The 23,936-nt window shown below is 54.6% G+C and overlaps 1 protein-coding gene across 1 annotated transcript; it reads right to left on the reverse strand.

Annotated features, from left to right (window-relative positions):
- Positions 1-8,127: 8,127 nt before the first annotated feature.
- Positions 8,128-9,147, reverse strand: LOC124974003 (olfactory receptor 2C3-like). Its single transcript, XM_047537584.1, has one exon. The coding sequence runs from the start codon at positions 9,145-9,147 to the stop codon at positions 8,128-8,130; it is 1,020 nt and encodes a 339-aa protein (XP_047393540.1).
- Between the last annotated feature and the right edge of the window lie 14,789 nt (positions 9,148-23,936).

The following is a 23,936-nucleotide window of genomic DNA, read 5'->3' on the forward strand; positions in this document are numbered from 1 at the left end:
CGTCCTCGTCTTCGCGGCTCATCCACAACAGCAGGCCTGTCACCGCCGTCCCACAATCACCCGGCAGTCTGCACTGTGTCTTCCACTGATGTGGAAGAGCAGGAGCGAGCAGCCTTTCCCAGCACCCGTGCCCACGACTGGGCGTCCGGTGTGCGGGAGGACCTCCTGAGCCAGCAGCGGCCTCTGAGGTGCATCTTCTGGAAAGGAGGCCGGGGGGCCGGCTGCTCTCCCAGCGGAGGGGCCTGGGAGGAGCAGAGCAGGTGGGCCTCATTCAGAGGGGACCGACCGCCGTGGTCCCTCAGGAGAGTCATCACCACCCCCACCGACCGTGACTGGTGGGGATCCTGCAAGGTCAGCGCAGTCGGGACTCACTAGGTGCAGCGTGGCAGCAACACGTGGCATCAGAACCCGGGACGCGGACTTCCCAGCTCCACAGCGCCCAGCGCAGGACAGCCGGCTGGGCCTCCCCAACACGACTCCCAGGCCTGTCTGCCACAGGTGACCTGGGGGAGCCGTTAACGGATGCCCGGCCTTCTTCCTGTGTCCTGAACCATGAGCACCTTGGGGGCAGTACTGACCTGAGAGCCAGGCAGGGGACACACGGGACCTCAGCCCTTAGCACCGTGACGGCTGCAGTCGCACCGTGTCCCTTTCATAGATTGGGCTTACTCTAATCCCAGCTTCAGTTCAGCCCGGGCGGGGTTCCACACCCGAGGGGTTCAGGCCGAAAGCCACCCTGACCTCCATCCGGACCCGGTGGCTCTCACCTGTTTCCACTCTGCAGAGGTCCCTGGCTGGAAGTCACTAACCCCCCTTCCCAGGACCGGATCCGTGGACGATTGCTGGAGAAGGGACTTGGCCAGGGCCCCTGGGGACTCTTCCTTTGAGGAAGATGCTGGGCTGCACTGCACAGGGCCACTTCGGGTGCGATGGAGCCGTGTGGCTGGGAATCTCTGTGGCACGGCCACCAGTCCACGCGGGGAGAGGCCGCAGCACGTTGGTCTCCTCCTCGTGACTCAGCGAGGTGGGGAGCGAGGCCAGCAGGCGTGCCCTCCCGGATGGGCGAGGCCTGTGAGTGCCTGTCCTCCGCTCAGGGCACAACCAGCGAGGTGACATCACCCTCAGCTCCAGGGCGGATTCCCCTGCAGAGGCCTTGGCTGCAGAGCTTTAGGACCCTCGCTGAAGCTGTCTGGGTGAGGGAGTGGTCCAGGCTGTCTGCTGGCCCCAGGGAGGAGGCTCTGAGCCTCTGGTGTCATAGGGACTCGGTTGTGGAAGACCAAGGACAGACTGCTGGGTTCAAGTGGGCAGACTCCTCATCTGGCTCCTCCTTGGATCCCTTGGGTTTGGCTGGTTTGGCTCAAGGGGACCCTGGCTAAGAGCACGCAGGCTTCAGATTCTCACTTTTATCCACTTGGCAGGCATCTCAGTGGTGCCCCCGCCAGTACCTTCTCTGCTGCAGTTTATGTGGGACTCAGACGTCTAAATACGCCTCTCTCTATTCCTTTGAATACAGGAGTGGGGTGCTGGTGTCCTCTGTGGTTGTACCCACGGTGCCCAAATGTTCCCTGCTCTCTGCTACCTGCCAACATTTGATGTTTTCTGTCTTTTTGGTAATGACATTCCAGCACACAGGAGGTGACATCTCATTCTGGTTGCAACTTGCATTGCTCTGATTGTCAGTGATTCTGAAAGGTTTTGTATACATGTTGGACGTTTGAATGGCTCCTTTTTAGAAATATCTATTTTGAGAAATACATATTCAGATCCTTCTCCCATTTTTGAATCAAATTACTTGTGCTCTTGCTGTTGAACTTTTTGTGTTCCTTGTGTGTCTTGGATCATAACCTATACCAGGTGTGTGGTCTGCAGATACCTGACCCTGTCAGGTGTGGTCTACAGATACCTAACCCTACCAGGGGTGGTCTGCAGATACCTGACCCCACCAGGTGTGTGGTCTTCAGATACCTGACCCCGCCAGGTGTGTGGTCTGCAGATACCTGACCCCGCCAGGTGTGTGGTCTGCAGATACCTGACCCCGCCAGGTGTGTGGTCTGCAGATACCTGACCCCGCCAGGTGTGTGGTCTGCAGATACCTGCCCCCGCCAGGTGTGTGGTCTGCAGATACCTGACCCCGCCAGGTGTGTGGTCTGCAGATACCTGACCCCGCCAGGTGTGTGGTCTGCAGATACCTGACCCCGCCAGGTGTGTGGTCTGCAGATACCTGACCCCGCCAGGTGTGTGGTCTGCAGATACCTGATCCCGCCAGGTGTGTAGTCTGCAGATACCTAACCCCGCCAGGTGTATTGTTGGGACTAATGCCACATTAACTAACTCAGGCTGACTCCTTACTCTCTGGCGAGTGAGCTATATCAAGGCCTCAAAGGTGGTTTCAATAGTTAATGACAATAAATCGGACCACCATCAGGGATTGGTTAACAACAGTTCCGCGAACCTGATCAGCTCGTGCTTGCCATATAGTCCTATGGGACTCTCACCTGGGTGAATCCTCCGTGCTTTGCTGTCCTTTAAGCTGATTGGTTCCCGCCTAGCCCCCACCCTATATAAAAGCTGTGTGACTTCCTCAATAAACTAGTTCCTGCTGTGACTGGTCTCCCTGATGCGTCTGATTGTCCTCCACCCGGAGGGCTGGGAGCAGGCGGTCAGCCGGCCCTACCTATCCTGGTCTGACCTTGCTGGGGAGTGTCCCCTTCCCTTGTAGCTAGTTGAGAAGAGCAAAGGGGTTTAAGACCCCTGCAGTGTGTGGTCTGCAGATACCTAACCCCACCAGGTGGTCTTCAGATACCTAACCCCACCAGGTGTGTGGTCTGTAGACACCTAACCCTACTGGGGTGGTCTGCAGATACCTAACCCCACCAGGTGTGTGGTCTGCAGATACCTAACCCCACCAGGTGGTCTGCAGATACCTAACCCCACCAGGTGTGTGGTCTGCAGATACCTAACCCCACCAGGTGTGTGGTCTGTAGACACCTAACCCTACTGGGGTGGTCTGCAGATACCTAACCCCACCAAGTGTGCGGTCTGCAGATACCTAACCCCACCAGGTGTGTGGTCTGCTGATACCTAACCCCACATGGTGTGTGGCTTCTCCCAGATATTGGAATCTCACGGGCTGGAAGGAACCAATAGCGGAGGAGAATTCTTGCAAGCTGACTGATGAACCAATAGCATGTTAGGACATATCGTGGGAAGCAGGAAAATGGTGACAGCGTAAGCCGGAAATTCCTGTAATGTAAGAGGCGGGCAGAGCGCAGAGTGACAGGTAATGGGGAGGCCGGAAATTCCTGTAACGGAAGAGGTGGGTGGAGTGCAGATTGACAGGTGGTTGGGAGGCGGGCAAAATGGTTGTACCTGGTGGGCAGGGGAGTGGCTGTATACACGACACACTGGAGTCCTTGAGGGTGGGGCTGAGGGCCCCCACCGGAGCTGTTGAGGAGGAGGAAGGCTCAGATTCCAGGGGATTCCGGTCCTGAGCAGCCTCTTGGTCACAGGTGGACCTGCAGAGGTGAGCTCATACTCCACCCTGGACAGCTGGGAGCTTAAGCGATGGGCCCCTGGCGGGTGCAGCGCAGTGCTCTCCTCTCTGGAGCTGTAGCTTGGCGTAAGGGCGGTATGTAACAGAGCTCTGCAAAATACGTTGATTTCACCCAGAAGAACACAGAAGGCAGACTCAGGCCTCCTGAGAGCTCAGTTTATACTGCTGTGCTGATTTATCACAGATACTTACCAGTGACACTGCCTCCCCTGTCCCCACTGGCTGTGGGGGAATAGAGGAATTCGTGATTAACCACCAATCATTCACGTGTGCATCATTTGCATTTAACGAATTTTTCCCTCCACTCAGCAAGCGTACCACGCTAGGGCAGTGGGGCAGGTGTGAAGACCGAGGGAGACGGCAGGGGCCTCCGTGCTGACGGCCTGCCAGGAGAGCCCTTCGCTGGGTTCTGAGGTCTGGGGTGCCCGGACCTGCTGGATCTTGAGGAGTGCGCGTTAGGAGGGTTGAGGAAGGAGGTACAGAGGAGACGCCGCCCGCGCGTGCGCACCAGGGTTCAGGGGCCGGGTGCACGGGGAGGCTCACACGCCAGTGTTAGGCACGCTGGGTTTGGCTTCTCCATCACGGAGAGGAAGTGAGCGGCCAAGGACAAGCCCGGCATGGATCCGGCACATTTCAGGCAGGTCACCTGCTGCAGCTTAGAGTGTGCCCAGCAGAGAGGAGCAGGAAGCCTTGCGGAGGTACCTCTTAGCGCCCTGCAGTCAGTCACGCGTGTGGGTTCACTTGACCTGCTGGAACAAGCACGGAACGTCACGGCTCCATTTCAGTCCCCAGGACTTCCTCTGTCCCTCCCTCCTTCCCTCCTTCCCTTCCCCTACGGGCTTCCTTCCACTGAGGAATCTTTTAAATTGGTGCTTTACAGCTGTAAATCAGGCAGAGTGATCTGTGGCGAGCACTTGGGTTGTGGGTTCGCGCCTCAGCTCCTGCCTCTCCCTGCCCCACCCCCGCTCTGCTGACCTCCCCTCTACTTTCAGGGGATCTCCTCCCTTTCATTCCGTATTTCGCTCTAGTGTCCACGTATGAGCGAAAACAAGGAAAAGCCTTTTAATAACTCAGGAAGAAGCTATGCAAGTTTAATGAATGAAACAGGAGGGTGATGGAGACTAGGAATTGGGTTTGGGAAAGGAACCGTCAGGCCTGGGGTGTGGTGTGGTTGAGGCTGGGAAAGCCCGGCTCCAGTCCTGGTGTCTGGATTCTTCTCTGGACCCAGAGGGAACATGCTGGGGTCCAGGGAGTATCTGACCATTCAGGTTTAATCATGTTAGTTAGCAATAAGCAGTTTTTTCTCAAATTAGTGGGAGGAATCTCAAGAATCTTTACTTTAGAACTAAGGGGACAGACGCTGTGAAAGTGATGATCGCAGACCCATCCTGCCCTCTGAGGGGAACTGGCCCAGGGGCGCCTTGCCCTCCTGGCAGCAGGCTCCGCGGTGAACCCAGCCTTCAAGATGTCTGTGGTGTGTCTGGTGGGGTTTCGGGGGAGCGCCTCCTATGCCTCACTGGACTGCTGGACCCCAGGGCCCGGGTGCCTGCGCAGGAAGGCCTCGGGCGGGCAGCCCCAGGCCCTGCGCAGAGGCCGGCCTCGCTGGATCCTGCCTCCCGTCTCTTGGCCTTGGAGTGCAGTTACCAAGTTACACCGACAGCAGAGCAAGGCTGGGAAGGGGCCCTTCGGGTTAAGGAGCGCCTGGCGGAGAGTCCTCGCAGACCTGCCGGGTCCTCACCCGTCTTCCTCCTCCCAGAGTGTTACGCCACCTGCAATTCCCCTCAGTGCTTGACAAGGACTCCACTGAGTTAAAAAGATGTTTGCAGAGTCTCATCTTGTTGGGAATTTGGGTTTAGGTTTACTATTAATATTTTATGTAGGTTTACTATTAATATTTTATGTGTTTTCCCTGAAAATAGGGGTCTTAACAGGACCAGAGTTAGAACATAAAAATCAGACTTCTTATGGAACAGTGATTTCAGATTTACTCATTTGCTATGAAACTCCGAGTAACCAAGAATGCTATAAGAAAATACAAAAACAGACTCTAGCTGCCAATCCCCTGTTGACTACTCTCAGATGACCTGAAACACGTAGGCAAATAATTCCAACCCCATCAGGAAGGAATAACAGGAACAGAAGAAATAAAGGGTTCCTCAATGTTAAGTTCACACAGTATAAGATGATATCATATATTTGTTACCTTAAAATGTCTAGCATTGATTAACCACAGCAGTAGTCACACGACTGACGTTTATTTAACCCTGATGAACTTGCTTTAACCTTTATGATCAGTTAAATATAAGTATGTCTTATGATTTATTATAGGTTATCACAAGTAAACAATTACTAGAATAATTAGAATACTTCCTTGTCTAGTCTAGTAATCATACAAAATATTTTTGTTTTTCTCCTTGTGACCTTTTCCTGTTCTGAAAACACATGTGTAACTGTCAACCTTTTAAAGTATAAAAAGCTGGCTGGGAAAAATAAAATTCAGAACTCAGCATCTATTCCTTGAGTCTGTGTTGCTTTGTCCTCTACCTAACCGAGGCCCACTCCATCGCCTGTGGCCACCACGACCCCTGCTGGGGCTGGACCCCGGCACCAGAGGGAGAAATGAATTTCACATTGAAATTACTCTGCTACACCATCTTCCAAGTAAGTGCAGAGTCCATATGTATGTACAAACCACGGTGGCGAGAGCGACGCTTCCTTTGGGTTGCTTTACATTTTCTTTTTCAATTCGTCGTAAAGTAGACTTGTAAAATTTTCTGGCGTGCGCTTCTCTTAATTTTGTAGACACACAGCCTTACATAACGACCATCAAGATCCTGGTGTCCAGCGGCGCCCACCCGAGGGCTCCCTGTACCCTCTGTCTACACTGCTGCTAAGGAGCTGCTGCTGCTTTTCCTGTAGAGGTGGAGGAACTAGTCTGCAGACGCTGCTGCAGCTTCCCGCGGCCACCACCCTCTCAACTGCGACTGCCAGCCATGGCCCCTTTGAAGGGTGCCTGGCAGCCTTTCCCTGCGTGCTGGGCTTTCGGTGAGCTGGCGGCTCTGCGCCCAGCCGGCCTCCAGTTGTTTTTCTTTTGCTTTCCATTAAAACTCCTGAGTCCACCTGTCATGTCCACCATCTGTGACCCGTTTGGGATCACAGATCCCAAGGGCCGAGGTTCAGGTGGAGGGCGTTTGATAGCGTGTGGAGGTCTCTTTCCAGCACGTTGTCTTTCTTACTGTTTACCCTTAACTCTAGTGAGGGTTTTTTTTTTTTTTTTTTTTTTTTTCATATTACAGATTCTCTGATACAGATTTTTCTTTTTTTCTTTTGTATTTTTTCAACGGTTCATAGTGACTTAAAATACTTTATTCATTCTCATCAAACACGAACTGAATTCATAAGAATCTTGTCTCCAGTAAGGGGATTTTCATTCCTCAAAGGAATCCATGAGTGAGGAGGGTTGGCAGCAGGGGCCCTCCACGTCCTGGGGTCTGGCGGAATTTTGATTTCCGAAAGTAGGAAGAGGAGGTCCACTTTGTCCACCGTGAAAGAGCCCCCAGCACTGGACTCCGAAGCCGGTGCACACCCACGGAGGTCAGGTCTGGTGCTGCTCTGTTCTGCTGCCGGACAGAGGGTTCAGTGGGTAATGTGACCGAAATGCTTTAATCAGTGCCTGGAATTCAGGAAGCGCTTCCTGAGTCTCAGATACACAAGACACCAAAAACCTGGGCAACCAAACTGGGGGTGGAGGGACTCAAGGAGGCTCGCTAGGCAAGGAGCGGGCGGTGTCTGTCAGAGACGTCCTCTGTGTCTGTTGCGATGACTGAGCGTTCATCATCTGTTTCTCTTTGTGTGATGAATTAAATTTATCAATTTAATTTATCAATGTGTTAAGCAATCCTCCTCTCTGGGGATTGAACCCAGGGCCCTGTGCACACTAGGCAGGCACTCTACCAACTGTGCTATATCCCCAGCCCCACAATCTTCTTATTCAGTTGAATACAATTTGTTACTACTTTTAAAGGATTTTCATCTATTTCCATCAGGAATATTGGTCTGGAGTTTTCTTTCCTTGATGTGTTCTTATCTGGTTTTGGTATGAGTATGATACTGACTTCATAGAATGAATTTGGGAGTGTTCCATCCCTTCCTGATTCAAGGAAGAACTGGAGGAGCGCTGGGTCAGTTCTTAAGGGTTTCTCTTTAAAGGAGGTCTTAAGGAGATCACACCAGGACTTGGGACAAGATGGAACATGTGGTTCTCATGATACCCCAGGGCGTTGCAGGTAAATGTGCAAGCACATCTGCGGGCAGCCGACCCAGACTCGAAACTCAGTCCACACCCCAGAGCTCTGTAAACACTCGCCCTCATTAAGTCACCAATGTCTACTCACTGAGTCATTAAAAATGTCGGAAGAATGGAAAAGAATTCATGTTAAGCACCCTCCGTAGACATAACTACAAACTGTGAGCCACGCAGCAGTGACAGCATAGGTAGGAACACCTGGCACTGCAACGTGGACAGTGTGGGTGACCATCACACATCGACTACGCACAGCAGCAGTGGGCCACGCTCACAGCAGGGCTCCAACGCAGTGTCTGAGCGCCTGCTTCACGTCCTTGTTCCTCAGCGTGTAGATGAGCGGGTTCAGCATGGGGGTGGCCACGGTGTAGAAGAGAGCTATGAACTTGCCCTGCTCATGAGAGCTGCTCTTTGCCGGCTGGAGGTACATGAAGAGGATGCTCCCATAGAACAAGGACACGACGGCCAGGTGGGAGGAGCAGGTGCCGAAGGCCTTCCTCCGCCCCTCTGCTGACCGGATCTTCAACACAGCCTGGGCGATGTGGCCGTAGGACACCAGGATGAGGCCCAGGGGCAGGACCACAAAGACAAAGCTGGCAACATACATCTCAAGTTCGTTGACCCTGGTGTCCACACAGGCCAGTTGCATAATGAGGGGCATCTCACAAAAGAAGTGGTCAATGCAATTGTGCCCACACAGTGGTAAGAGCATGGTGAGCGTGGAGCCCACCATGCTGGTGGTCAGACCCCCAAACCAGGAGGTGAAGGCCAGGCCCAGGCAGAGCCGTGTGTGCATGATGACCGTGTAGTGCAGGGGCTTGCAGATGGCAGCGTAGCGGTCGTAGGACATGACGGCCAGGAGGACACACTCGGTGGCCCCCAGCCAGTGGGACACATAGAACTGCACCACACACCCAGCATAGCTGATGGTTTTCCGTGGTCCCCAGAGGTTGACCAGCAGCTGGGGGACGATGCTGGTGGTGAAGCTGACGTCCAGGAAGGACAGGTTGGCAAGAAAGAAGTACATAGGCGTATGGAGACGCACGTCCACCCGGGCGAGCAGGACGATGGTGGCATTGCCCAGGACAGACACCACGTAGCACCCCAAGACCACCACAAAGAGCACGGGCTCCAGCGAGGGGCGGGCAGAGAAGCCCAGGAGCACAAACACGGCAGGAGAACTTCCATTGGTCACTTCCAGCCTCTGATGCCCAGAGGGCAGGGCCAAAGGGCCAGCTGTGTGGGGGGCCCTGGACATGAAGCAGGAGGTGGTCTCAGCAGCTAGAGCCATGAACCAGGACCCTGCTCCCCGAGCTCTGAGGACGCCCCTGGGCGGCTCTGCATGGCCTTCCTGAGAAGACAGGGCCTATGAGTGAGGGCTGGACACGCACGGCCCAGGAGCTGCCGAGACTCACGGTGAGAGTGGCACTGGGGCCAGTGGAGCGGTCACTGTGCTCGCAGCAGCTGGACTGCACCTGAGTGAGCAGGGACACCTGGGTGCAGCCCTGGGCAGAGGTGCTGCTCCGGGGATGGACCGCAGTGCGGGTGTCGAACCCGGGTCCTCCTGGCCGCAGCCAGCAGAGCCTGGCTTTGCCAGTCCCAAGTCCAGACTCACCTCCTCACCCCTCGGGGCCCCGCCACCCTGGCCAGCCTGCCGCCATTTTCCACCCGAGGTTCCATCTGACACCGCAGCTGGTGTCTGAGCTTCCTTTCCAAGTCTGCCCCAAATCAGGAGAGGCAGCGAGACATGCACCCAGGGTCCTGTGCAGAGGTGGCCCCTGCTGCCCCTCCGCCCCCTGCCCGGCCCTCAGTGCCCAGGCAGAGGCAGCCTCCCGCCCTCCCTGCCTTTCCTCGCCTGCTTTCACGCTCGGTGGCTTCCACCCTCGGTCAGCTGCTGCGGCACCTGGACCCCGTCTCACTCAGACCACCGGTTCCCTGTGGCCTCAGTTCACTGGTCTGTTTGCTTCTGGGTCCCCAGGGCTGGCCAGCATGTGATGCAGACGTCCCTTCCTCTGTCTTTATGGATGTGCCCTGATGGGCCCAATCTGAAGGGGGTGGTCAGAAGGGCCTGTGGTCAGGGCAGTGCAGGCCTGGAGGTGAGGGGCTCCCAGCAGAGCCCCACCAGACTTGGCAGGATGGCGTCTGGGGACAGCCAGCAGCATGCAGGGTCCCAGACCTTCCTCTGCGTCCTTCACAGAGGGAAAGGGGCAGCCACGTCTGAGCAGACTGTGAGCCAGTCCCACAGGGACACCAGATTGCCACGGTCAGTGTCAGACAGCCCAGGAAACCTCCGGGTTTATTGGCAGCCTGAACCTGAGAAGAAGAGTCCTTGGACGATGGTCAGGTCCACCCGGACTGGAGCAGCCAGCTCTAACGGTCACCACCTGCCGTCTCAGGCTCCCAGAGGGGCACCGACCGGCCCTCCGCCTGGGCATGATCCAGCAGAGAGGCAGGAGCAGGCGTGTTCACCGAGAGTTTGAACTGGGAACTCAGGGATGTGCACACTGCAGGTGTATCCAGGGAGGGGACAGCAGGGTGCCGGTCACCAGAGGCTGCAGAGAGGGTGCGGGAGGGCGAGGGGAGGAAAGCGCCATCCATGGCACCACTGGTGCTTGGCAGGAGGACCAGTTTCTGGTGTTCTGTGTTGAGCAGGTGAGGGTAGTGGCCACAGGCCTTGTGTCCCTCACAGAAGAGACAGTGTGAAGGGACTCCCCTGGGGAAGCAGCAGAGGCCACAGTGATGCTGCCCTGGTCAACCTCAGTGCACACAGCCTCACAGCCTCACAGGTGCCACAAAAGCAGGCACAGACAGTGTGCATCGTCAATAAGCTAAAATACATACAGCATTCCTTCCACGGGCACGCGTAGGAACGGGACTCCGAGCTCCAGGCATTTGCTAGAATTCACCTTGGAGACTCTCAGAGAGCAGCTGAGCGCTCCAGTGTGCTGAGACAGTGTCTGCCCTGCAGAGGGCCAGCCAGGGCTGCGCTGGACCCTGGAGAGGGCGTCTAGAGGAAACGTCCCCACCTCCTCCAAGGCAGAGGCAATTGAGATCCCCAGAACATGGTGGCTTCATCACTGGGACTTGGTGGAGAAGGGGTGAACCTGGCTAGTTTTCTGCAACTGAGTCAAGCCACAATCCCAGGGACTGGTCTTTGCAAGGGTCACCACGGATGACCTCAAAAGCAGGAGGCTGTTTTGACACCAGCCTTGTCATCAGTGGGAGGAAGTGTCCCTTCTGTGGATAGAGAGCAGCCAGCTGACTCACAGTTGACAATATGCAAAGGCATAAATGTCACCAGGAGATGGACACCATGGGGTGCTCCTGATGGAACAGTTTTGCAGACTCCTGGAGGCCAAGCAGACCTTGCTGATGCTCTGGGCTGTTTCTAGGAATGTCCAGAGGCATCCACGGCCCTGAGCTGCTCAGTGAAGCTGGAGCTAGCCCAAGGCATCCAGCTCCTCAGTACAAAGTCCACACCCCCAGCAGAGGAAGAGGGCACTCCTCCCAAGGTGGCACCAAAGTGTCACAGTAGCCCTGGAGAAGATGGGGCTGCAGAAATAGGCCAGGGTCCAAGAGGCAGGGTCCAGGTGTTCTCTCATGTGGGGAAGCAAGACAGAAAGAAGGGCACAGAGAGGTCCCATGAACACAAGGGAGCTCAGAGGAGAGGAAGGGGCGTGAGGGAGGGGAGAAGGTGAGGGAGGAACTCAGGCTGAAATTGACAGGAGGCTCTGTACACCTGGGAGCACACAGCCCCAGACAGACAGGTGAGCAGGTGAGAGGAGGCCCTGGGGACTGGAGGGCGAGTCATATCGCACACACGCCCGATTATGTCACGGTGAACCCCACTGCCAGGTGTGGTCCTGCCACCAGTGGTTCAGGGAGCAATCCTCACTCTGCAGCTTCACCGCTTCCCTGGTTCTGTGCCATGTCACCAAAGAGCAAGGGCACAGTGACCCTGTGGAAGAGCCAGGATCCTAGTTGACCTGAGCTAACTGTGCATCCACATCTGCTCCCAGAGTGTGGGTGACCATCACACACCCCAGCCACGGAGGAGGAGGAGGGAGCGCACTTCAGTGGATCGGTGTCCCTCAGCCCATGCTGGACTTACCAGAAAGTCCAGGACCCAGCTCCCTTATGCACCAGGAGAGAGAAGCAAGCCCAAGCCACCTAGGAAGGGGAGCCAGCAGCAGCCTCCACTTCCTGTGGGGACATGAAGGAAGTGGGCCAGCCTTGGGAACTGGGAGTGCTCATGGATATATTGCAAGGGCAGGTCAGTCAAGGCACTGGCCATGCCCAGCTCTGGGGACTCCACGTCCGTGGGGCCGCGTGCCCTGCTCTGCTCAGCATATATCTGAGGACACCTGAGGTCCTCAGTCAGAGTGCCCTGCGCTGAAAACGCACCCTGGCTTTCCCGGAGGAGAACGGCCACGGAGTGAGGATGGCTCCCGTGCCCCAGAGGGGAAATGCAGGGGACCCCGCGGACAGCCTTACGCAAAGCCTCTCCATCCTGAGCCACCTGCTCATCCCTGGAGCTCTCGGGAGAGGAGGATGCGGCGTGCCCCAGGAGTACGGGGACTGCTCCCTGTTGGATAATTACACGCATTGCAGGAGGGCACAGATTGGCTTCTTTGTATGAACGCAGGCTTTCCTGTCTGCCTGCCCCGGGCCATTGCATGCAGAGCAGGCACTGGTCTCCTTGTGGAGGATGTGTGGGGTGGGGGTCCAACACAGTGGGGTGTTACGCTGCTCTGACACAGGCTGAAGTAGACCCTTCTCTTTAATTCATTCCTTTTATTATTGGCCCAGCCCATGTGAAGGGGCAGGATTTTTTATTCCTAGAGCATGTTGACTTCTATTGTGATAAAATACACCTGAGATGTAAGCTGATCATTGCAATGTTTTAAAGTGTAGAGGACAGAAGAGAAGGTCATTTCAAACCCAGAACCTCTTACCACAGACCCGACGGTGCCTCCCCTGCCATGCCCACTCCCCCTCCCTGGCACCCTGGCGCCTCTTACCACTGCAGTCGGACACCCCGACCCGACGGTGCCTCCCCTGCCGTGCCGACTCCCGCCCTGGAACCCTGGCACCTTTTTTCTGTCCGTATGGATTTGCCTCAGGTGGTTCCGTATTGACGGAATCATGAGTACGTGGCTTTCTGTGCTGCTTTTTCCTCCTGGGAAACTGGCCAGGTTGATGCGTGCTGCAGCATGTCGGCAATCCACCCTCCTCGAGGGTCTGCGGATCCATTCTGCTCCTCGGCTTGTGCAGCTGTCCTTGGTGTTTGAGCTCACCAGGTGACGTGAGCGTCCCTCTGGCTTGGTGAATAGGGACTGTGAACACTGGCTCGTGGTGTTGTTTGCACACGTGTTCTGCTCTTCTTGTGCACCTGCGAGTGGACCGCTGGGTCTTCCGGCATTCTGTGATGCCCTTCCTGTGCACCTGCTGGCTCTCCACAGGGTTGGACCGTGCACTCCTGGAAGACGGTGTGTCCCCGCACCGCACAGCATTACCGGAGCTGTTTGTGTTTCCTCCCTTCCTTTCTGATCAAACCCAGGGCCTCGTGCATGCTGAGCAAGTGCCCTCCACTCATCTCCATCCCACGCCTCTTCATTTTATTTTGAGACAGGGTCTCAATAAGGAGCCCAGCAGGCCTTGAACTGTGATCTTCCTTCCTGAGCCCCCTCTGCAGCTGCAATTGCAGGCATGTGTCATTGTGTCCACCTCCCTCCCCACTCCCTCTGTTCCCTTGTGTGGCCACCGCAGTGGGAACCATATCTCGTTTAGTTTTGATTTGTATTTTCCTAGTGACTAATCACATAGTGAACTTTTAAATGTGTTTGCTGGTCCCTTGCTTATTTTCTTTGGATAAATGCTTATTTAAATCATTTTCGAGATGGGTGGGGAAATACAAAATCCTCTAAGTGTAAGAGATACTATAGAATAGCATTTAATTTATTAAATGCATATATGGAAAATTAGAAATTAAAAAATCATTTCCCCCTTTTTTATTGGTTTGTTTTTCTGTTGCTGAGCTAGAAGAGTTCTTCACATCTTGTGAGTACTAGACCCTTAGGAGCTGTGTGATCTGCCCTCTTTTGGCATTGCCCTTTTTGGACACCAGTTCTTGATTTTGATGCAATCTACTTTATCTCTTTCTCTGTTGCTTGTGGCTTTGGTGTCATGTTTAAGACCCACCACCCTGTGGGTTTGCTGCTGTGTTTTCCTCTAAGGGTTTTACAGTTTTTGGCTCTTACTTTAGGCCTGGGATGCATCTTGAGTTATTCTTGTATGTGGTGTGAGGTAGGGGTCCGCCTTTGGCAGGTGCACATCCAGTGGTCTCCTTGCCATGTTTTGAGGAGGGTGTGCTTTCTTCAGAGAGGCCTTGTTGGAGGTCAGTGGACACAGCTGTGCTGTTATCTCCACATCCACTTCCACACTGATGCCCAGGTCAGTCCTTGTGTCAGTATAACACTTCTGACGACCGCAGCTTTGTCGTAAGTTTTGAAATCAGGAACTGTGAATCCTCTAGCTTTTTTTTTTTTTTTTTAAGATTGTTTTGACTCTTCAGGGTCAAATGAATTTGAGAATCAGTCCCATACAAATTAAATATTGGATCTAAAAAAAAATAGCCTGTGGGACTCTGTTAAATTTGTTTGCCCACCGTAATTTGCTCACTGTGTGAACCAGTGACTTCTTTGGGCTTTCTGCATATGAGGCCCTGTTATCTGTGGATGTAGGTGGTCTTGCTTCTCCCCCTCTGCTGTGGAAGCTTCTATTTGCTTTGGCGCTGCATGAGCAGGACATCCCGAGCAGCATCAGGTGGAAGAGGCGGAAGCCGGCCTGCGTGACTTGTTCCTGATCTTGGGGGGAGTGCTGGGTCTGTCACCAGGCAGTGTGACCTCAGCTGTGGTTTTCACAGTGGCTTCATCTCACTGGGGAAGCTCCCTGTTAGAATGATGTCATTTTCTTTCACACAGTGCGACCTTTCCTATGTCGACCACACTGCCTGGGTATAAGTCCCTCCTCGTCATTGTGCAGAATTCTCTTCTGGTTCTTGCTGGATCTGGTTTGCTCTGGGTTTGGCTTGCCAGCATTCTGCTTGTTTTTTCGTGTCTGTATTTATAAGTCACCTTGGTCTGCGATTTCGTTTGGTGTCTCCATCTGGCTGTCACAGTCTTTTGTGTAGATGTAAGTACTCTTGCCTCGAGTGACACTTTAGATTCTTCTGTGAGTGGACCCACATCTCGTGAGGGTTGGTCTGCTCTTGGCTTCATATAGTGGAACCCTCCTCGATGGGAGCAACTGCTAAGGGGCCTTACAATCCGCCAGTTTGCACACCGCCCTGTTCCTAGGCTGTTCGAGCCACTTGAACCTACTTGTCACCAGTTTTCATATCTGTACATGAAAGAGTCTGCAATATGTGAGCCTAACTCCTCAGTTCTGTGAGGATGGTGTCTGTGCCTGCCCTAGAAGATCGTCCATCTCCTGTTACCCCAACAGAGGTCGATGCCTGGGGTGCTGTGGCACCCAGCGAATATTACTTTAATCATTTATTAAAGACCAGTCAAATGCTGATCGTCTACCTACGTCAACCAATGAAAGGTCTAGATCCGGTCTGCTACTCAGAGCACACAGCGACCGTGTGAAGGTCGGCTGGCGGCCTACTGCCCACAGTGACCCTGTGGAAGGTTGGCTGGTGGCCTACTGCCCACAGTGACCCTGTGGAAGGTTGGCTGGTGGCCTACTGCCCACAGTGACCCTGTGGAAGGTTGGCTGGTGGCCTACTGCCCACAGTGACCCTGTGGAAGGTTGGCTGGTGGCCTACTGCTCACAGTGACCCTGTGGAAGGTCGGCTGGCGGCCTACTGCCCGCAGTGACCGTGTGAAGGTCGGCTGGCGGCTTCTCAGTGGTTGTGGTCTGGTGCCCTCAGTCTGCCCTGCGTTATCCAGTCTCGCGGTCCCCCTTGTAGGTGGGATCACTGAAGCTGCGGTGGGCGAGGGGCACTCAGGGTCTCGTGGCCGCAGAGTGGGAGACAGGCCAGGCGAGGCTGTGCACTCCTAAGCCATGCCTTTGCCTACCTCACCTCCCATGGTGTTGCCTGGGCTCAGACGCTTCCCGTGCCTAGCGGTCACCTGCCTCTCCGGTGCTGTGGACTGTGTGGTCTCTCCCAGTGGGACGGTTTGGGGACAGGGCCTTTGTGAGGTGTTGTTAAATGACAGCGTGAAGGCCATGCCCTAACCCAGCGGCTGCCATCCTGTAAGAAGAGAAAGACGCCAGGTCCTGCCGTCACTGTCCACGCAGAGGAAGGCGATGAGGACCGGCAGGCAGGCCGCCGGCCACAAGTCATGAGGAGGCCTCACCACGGGCCACAGCCGCACTCGGGCCCTCCACCTCCAGCCTTGGAACCTGAGAAAGACGATTTCTGCCGTTAAAGCCGCCCCACTGTGGAAGTGCAGCCAAGCTGGCTGCTGGGAGAGCTGACCCTGGGCCTGCTCCAGCCGCAGCCCCACCTCCTCTCCGGTCGATGGGGACCGTCTTGCCGTTGGCTCCAGGAACCCTGGTGCCAGCGGTGTCCTCTGCCCTTCCCCAAGCCTCCCTCCCTTGCATGCATAATCCATCCATAAACCCTTTTACCCTACCTTTGACTCTTCCAGACTACGATCGGTTCTCACAACTGGACCTTTCACTGTCTCAGCAAATTAACAGCTTTAGCAGGTGAGTCGAGTCACCTCCATCTTACCTGGAAAGGCCTCACCGCTGTCCACCTGACTCGGCAAAGACGCCCCGTTGCTGGGCCTTCCCACCTCCATGACCTCTCTGAACCCCTTCCCCCACTTCCCAGGGCCTCCCATTCATTAGGCAGCAGTTAGTAGTGGGCGGTGGAATGTGACCCCGTAATGTGGCAAAGTCACAGGCTTTCTTTAATTTTAAGGTGACTGAATAATCAGGTAACTTACAGAAGAATAACAGGTGTGCTAAGCCTGGGAATAAACAGGGAGGAACAAATGGAGTCAGTGAAGAAGTATGTCAACACAGGTCAGCTGGGACTTATGGCCATCGGCTCCCCACCGTCTAGCAAAGGGACATTTCCTCAGTAGCGCAGCACACTTAGGGTGCACCTGGTCTCTAACCCCAGCACCTGCGGCAACATAGGACTGACTTGCAGAAGAAGCCCCCAGGTCGGGACGGGCACTATGATAGTTCTGGAAAGGACCAGCTAGGGTCACACCCCTGCCCAGCACTTAGGCGGGCCCGGGTCTCGGGACGGACATGAAACAGTGATAAGCCTGGAAGGGGCACTTGGAAGGGGCACTGTTCCCTTCTCTGCTCCGAGATGACCCTCTCTCCTCAGAGAGTTCCCTGCTGACCCTGTCTCCACTTTCCCTCATGACAAAGTCCTCTGGCGTGACTTTTCCAGCCTGAATTTAAATTTTCGTTCACCAGGACACAAGAACCAAGACCTGGGCTCAGCTGCCCACCCCGGGACGACTCTGCCAGGGGCAGGCCCAGGCCTCTGCTCGCTCCTCAGGCCTGCGGGACACTCACCGCACACACAGTGGGGGACTGGCCAGCGGAGGTGCGTTCCCCAGCCCTTGCTTGGTCCAGAGGCTCTGTCTTCTCATCTGCTCTCAAAGCTCACTGGGCACTGTGCCCAGCTGGGCACGCCTGCTGGGGGCTGCCAAGTTCCCTGTCCCCATCCTGCTCTTCCCTCTAAACCTCACTCCAAATGACAAACGCTTGGTAGTGGGATGATTGCATTTTAGATGAACTGAAAAGAAAACAAGAAATTGCAAAACAGGGTGAGATTTTATGTTTTAAATAAAATTCTGTTCATTCCATACCACTAAACGGTAGAGAGAAGTGACAGTGAATGAACTAATGACCTCACGTATAACTAAACACTTTCAATAAAAAAGGAAAAGATAGAGACACCAGGAGAAAAGCAGGCAAGAGGCTTGACTAACCACTTACTATGGGAGGTAGCTAAACGTTCAAAAATCAAAAGATCTCAGCATCTTAACAAATAGGTGTTATCTTTTCTGGTCAGCGCGTTCAGTTCAGCACCTGGCCAGCCGCCTGCAGAGGGAAGTCCTTGTTCTCCCGGGAATTCCTGTTGGTGACCAGAGCATCGGGCACTGACTACAGCCCTCCAGGCACTCTCTGCGTGCATTAGCAGCTTCTTGTGCCGCGTTCTGCCACTGGGGATGCAAAGGTGACAAAGGGACATCACTGGGCAACGCCACAGCTCACGTTCCGAAAGAACAAGGCACGTAAGTAAAAATTAGGAAGGAAGCCATGGAAGACTTGAGGAGCTCAGGGGTGTGTGCGTCCGCGAGTGCGCAAGAGGGGAACTGCCCCAACCCACACACCGAGGCTTTGCCAGGAAGAGCTTCCCACACCTGCAGGAGAGTCGGGATCCAGGCACGCAGCTCCTCGCAGGCTTCCTCCTTGACAGGCAGGTGGCTGGCCTCGGCGCTCCTCCGGGATGTGCGGCCCTCCCTCCTGCACAGGAGTCTCCTCCGATTATTGGATTAGGGTTCCCTTAAGGGCCTCGTTTCAATGTTAAAGACCTGATCTCCGGTACCCAGCCTCCTCTTGCGCACGGTTTCAATGTGTGGCGCAGTTACCTGAGGTCAACCAAGGTGCAAAAATGTTAAGTGGGAAATGCCATTGATTGTAAGAAACCGACCTCCCACCTGAAGCAAGCAGTCCTGCGCTGCGACATACTGCGCCGGATGTCGCTCTTCCTCCGCTTGCGGAGCCCGTGTTGCGCCCTGTTGTTACACTCTCCGGCCTTCCTATGAGCGGCCTCGTTCTTCCCTTCTAGAGTAAGTGAACTTTCCTAGGTGTGCGCGGGGGGAGACCACGGTGCAGGCGTTCAGCACCACCGCGGGCTCGGGGCGGGGAGGACCCCAGGAGCACGCGGGGCCTGAGGTCTGGGGGCCGGGGCAGAGAGGCGTCAGGACACGCAGCTCCTCCCACAGCACTGCGGTTCCTCAGGAATGCTCAGGGAAGCCTCTCCAGGGAGAAGCCTCCGCAGCTAGTTCTGGCAAGATCTCTCCGGCTTAGGGCTGGGATGTGGCTCAGCGGCGGAGCCTAGGCCTCGCACTGCAAGGTCCTTGTTGGACCCCAGAACCCCCAGAGAATGTCCCTGTCCCACCCCAACTTCTGCAGTCAGAGCAGAATGACAATGTAAAGATGTAAGATCCTGAGCACACGCTCACACCAGTGCAAGCACACACGTGAGCAAGCTGTCTGCCCTGCACCTTTGCCGGAATGTAGACTGGCCTGGGTAGAGACCCCTCCACCCACAGAGCCTCCCTGGGGAACAAACCCACCAGGCTCTTCAGTGCTGGGAAATGAGGGGGGAGAGGGGGAAGCCGAAAGCCACCTGGCTGTTAGCCTGTGATAGCTCTGCTGAGGAGGGAGGTCCTGAGGACGTCACTGCAGTGAGTAAGAATGCTGACCGAAGGGGGGGGGGGGACGGGGGTCTCTGTCCCTGGTCAGTGCTGGACCCCCACCCTGGAGCCTTTCCACACAAGGTCATCCCAGCAGATCACGTCTGGACCACCAGCACGGACACCACACACAGCCTTGGTCAGACCCTTCTCTGTTCTGGCGCTTGGCCAGGGCAGGAGGTCATTCTCCTGCTGCCCAGGGGGGCTGAGCTCCCACCCGGGCACTCTCCTTTCCTGGACTTATGGAACTGGCTCTGAGCCCCGTGGGGTAGAACCACGACCAGGATCCTCTCCAGTGGGCACGTCACCTGCCCTGATGCCTGCTCAGGGCTGGCGTGGCACGCAGAGCCACTGGCGACCTTGGGGACTACAGGCGAGGGCCCGACTGGAGGGCCTCCGCACGCAGCATTAGGAACCAGCAGATGCGGGCATTCATCATGCAGCGGCCAGGCCAGGCGGCCCGCATGTCCATCCTTCTTTTGGGGTGAGGGCATTTGAAATCCTCATTCTAGCTTTTATGAAATAGATATTACTCTCTTGTTAACTGTGGTCACCCCAGCACTCGAGAGGAAGCCAGAACCTATTCCTCCTGAGGAGTGTTGGCCTCACTGACCCTCTTCAGGGACACCCACCTCTGGTGACCCTGTCCTAGTCACAGCTTCCGTGAGATCCCTTTCTTTATTGCATGTCAGTAAAAACAAAGCTCAAAGAAGGAAAAGGAAGTTTTGCCACTGCGTGTTAAGGAGCAGGCAGCTTCCTCGGGGGTGGAAGGAGGCAGAGTGGCTAGGATGGGTGGGCTCGCATAAGATCTGTCTGCTCTTCCCGAGGCCAGAGGTGACGCGACCCTGCTCACTGACCTGCAGGGCCAAGTCCCCTTGGCCACTTGTGACTCTGAGCAGTGGATGCATCTTGGTGGCAGAACAGTGGATTATGGTGGTATTTTCCCTCCATTTAGGATTACACGTTTGAAAAACTAGGATTCAAAGGTAATTTAATGCGATTCAAATATTTACTGCAAACACCTCTCAAGTAAGAGGAACCAAATGCAAAATAGATAAGTAAGTAAACACCACCAGTTTCCTGCAGGTTAACCTCCAATCTTACTAGGCTGGAAACATCTGAACCTTTAGAAGTTGCAGTTCCTGGTGTCACAGAATTAAAACAACCCCCCCCCAGGAATTGAAGAGCACGCTGAGCTCATCAACCAAGCACAGGGACTGCCGAGGGAAAGTGGGGTGGGGTCCGCAGGCAGGTGCTCACGTGGTACTGGGGAAGGCCCAGGGTGTGACGGACAGGAGGAGGCTGTGGCCTGTGCGCAGTGAGTCAAACCAGCCCGCCTCGCCCGCCAGGCGGGGAAACAGGCCACTAGGTCCTGATGCCAGGGGCGCGCGTCCGACCTCCGCGTGCCCAGCCCCGGCTGCCCGGCTGCCCGGCTGCTGCGGAAGCGAGCGGCGGACACGCCGCCCGACCCGGTTCAGTTGCGCGCGCCGCCAGCAGCGGACGCTTCCTTCCTGGCGGCCAGGGCCGCACCGGGCAGGCGGCAGGGCCCGCACACTAGAATGTGCTTTGGCTGAGATGAAAGTCAGCCCTTCTTTCGCCCTTCTTCAAACCCAAGCTGATTTCTTTCTTTCATATAATAAACATAAGGAATTTAAATTTCCTCAAGCAACATTTAGGTATTAAAAAAACAAATTTCTAATTTCTTGAGATGTTAGATTTTCTAATATCTGATCCTCGTTTTACTGGACATGCCTTGAAAATGAAATAACTGAGGCACATTTGGGTCTGATTCTTCACCCCGTGTTGGGTAAGGACCTGGTTTTGGTGCTGTTACCTGCATGTGCCAACCCAGAGTCTGTCTGAACTCACAAGCTGGGTCCTGCCGTGCCTGCCCAAGTGGCCGGGTCAGAGCGCCCCCTCTGACCCCCAGCTGCTGACGCTGATTTATGGTACAAATATCTAGTTTTTCATGGGGGCGAATTTGCTGACTAGTATTAAAAATATTAAATGTTGTCAACAATACCATGTCAAGATTTATGGATAACTGAAAATGCTGAAAAAACTACCTGTTCTTTCGTCAAATGATTGTACACTGGGATGCTTAACATAGATCGGGATGAAGTTAAGATGCATTTTATAATAGTCATCCTAACAGATGTGGCATTATGACTTTCTCCCTTTTATATGCTTTATTTATTTTTTATTGACACATGATAATTATATGTGTTTCCAGGGCACAGTGAGATATTTTAATACGTGTATGATCCAATTGGGGCGATTCACATCTCCATCGCTTCCAACATTTATCATTTCTCTGTGGTAGGAAAATTCAAAATCCTGTCTTGCAGCTATTTTGAAATATATAAAACATCACCATTGTCTATGTTCTCTTGTTGTGCACCAAGCTTGCTTCTCCAGAGAGGCAGCCACCTAGTCCCCTCTCCGAGCCTGCCCTGGCCTTCCCAGCCTCTGTGGACCACTACTGCAGGCTCACCTGAGGTCGACTTCAGATTCCACACGAGGGGGACCATGCACACCAGTCCTTGGGTGCCTGGCTCGTTCACTTAGCACAGTGTCCTCCATTTGCATTTCCCAGTGACTGGTGACGAGGAGCACCTGGCACACACCTGCTGGACAGTCATGCCACTTCTTGGAGAAATGTCTGCTCCAGTCCTCCGCCCATTTTTAGAGTTGGGGTTTATTTGCTAGTTTCTGTATTGAGCTACTGAGTTGCTCGAGCCTTTACCTATTTTGGAATTAACCTCTTATTGGATATAGTGTTGCAAATGTCTGCTCCCATCCCGCAGGGGGCCTGTTCATCCTGCCAGTTGTTAGGCATAGTGCTCATGGTCGATAATAAGTCATCGTTCACTTAGTCTGTCAAGAGGGTAGATCTCACGTTAAATGTTCCTACCACAATCACCAAAAGCAGAAGGACACAGACACACAAGGAAATTATGAGAGAAGATAGCTAGGTGTATTATCTTGATTGTGGTAACAGAAATGCATGTGCAGATACAGCTCAACAAATTGTACACATCCATTATGTTTTGTATACCAAACATACCTCAATAAATCCAGGGGAACAGGGTCTTTGAAAACAACTGTAAGGTTGTGAAAGAATGTGCAGAGACCAGCTCCACTTTGAAAATGCCTGTGTAAGTGCTCACAGAGGTGCAATTGGAGTGCTCAGGTGCTCACAACAGGCTGCGGAGGTGCTCACCAGGTACTCAGTGCCCACAGAGGTGCAATCAGAGTGCTCATGTGCTCACAGCAGGCTGCACAGGTTTTCACCAGGTACTCAGGTGCTCACAGAGGTGCAGAGTGCTCAGGTGCTCACAGCAGGCTGTGGAGGTGCTCACCAGGTACTCAGGTGCTCACAGAGGTGCAGAGTCCTCAAGTGCTCACAGTGGGCTGTGGAGGTGCTCACCAGGTACTCAGGTGCTCACAGAGGTGCAGAGTGCTCAGGTGCTCACAGCAGGCTGTGGAGGTGCTCACCAGGTACTCAGGTGCTCACAGAGGTGCAGAGTCCTCAAGTGCTCACAGTGGGCTGTGGAGGTGCTCACCAGGTACTCAGGTGCTCACAGAGGTGCAGAGTGCTCAGGTGCTCACAGTGGGCTGTGGAGGTGCTCACCAGGTACTCAGGTGCTCACAGAAGTGCAGAGTGCTCAGGTGCTCACAGCGGGCTGCACATGTGCTCACCAGGTACTCAGTGCTCACAGAGGTGCAGAGTCCTTAGGTGCTCACAGTAGACTGTGGAGGTGCCCACCAGGTACTCAGGTGCTCACAGAGGTGCAGAGTGCTCAAGTGCTCACAGCAGGCTGTGGAGGTGCTCACCAGGTACTCAGGTGCAGAGAGGGCTGCAGAGGTGCTCACCACAGTACTTGGGGAAGAGAAGGGGTGGTTTCTGGAGGGTCTAACAGGCAGGCGAGGAATGTGCTAGAGATGGACGTGCCAATCACACAGATTGAATCACTACAGTGAATACACCTTGAATTTTCATACTCAACCCCATAAAACAATTGAATATTATGTCTCAACAACAACAAAATGGGTTATGAAGTGGTTGTCAGTGGGGTTATTTTGGGTGGTAGGATTCTGGAGGTTTTATTTTCTCTGATTCAGTTTCCAGTGTCCTGCACCAAACCTACGGTGATTTTGTGAGCGAGGAGTGCATCTCACTGAACATCTGACGCTGCTGCTTGGAGTGAGACGGTGGTGCTGCCTGCCCGGCACGTGGAGAGTGATTCTGCCTTTCAGGTAGGTGGGCCCTGACCTGCCAGTGGACGGGGCCCGGGCAGAGGCCAAGCAGAAGTGCAGGGGTTCACGGCAGAGTGAACGGCTCTTCAGCGTCCATAGCAGAATTGAAGTGCTGTCCTTGCCCCGCCCAGTTCCAGCCAGTGTGAGGAGAGGCCGTGTGCTGGGAGGCCTTCCATGCTGCTGCAGGCCTGTCCTGCGGGCCGGGGTCCTGCCTCGCTGAGCCCTGGGGCTGACGGTTGCTTGGTGAAGAAGAGTGCCTTGTGGCTGTGGCTCTCACGTGTTGGCGGGCAGCAAGACTCCACTCAGGCTCTAGCTGCTGCTGCTGGCCGGGTGCGGCAGCGTGGCCAGGTGACTT

Source organism: Sciurus carolinensis, unplaced genomic scaffold, assembly GCF_902686445.1.
Source record: "Sciurus carolinensis unplaced genomic scaffold, mSciCar1.2, whole genome shotgun sequence".
Lineage (NCBI taxonomy): Eukaryota > Metazoa > Chordata > Mammalia > Rodentia > Sciuridae > Sciurus > Sciurus carolinensis.

Coding starts and splice junctions, on each gene's coding strand:
- LOC124974003 (XM_047537584.1), bottom strand. CDS start 9,147: ATGGCTCTAGCTGCTGAGACCACCTCCTGCTTCATGTCCAGGGCCCCC.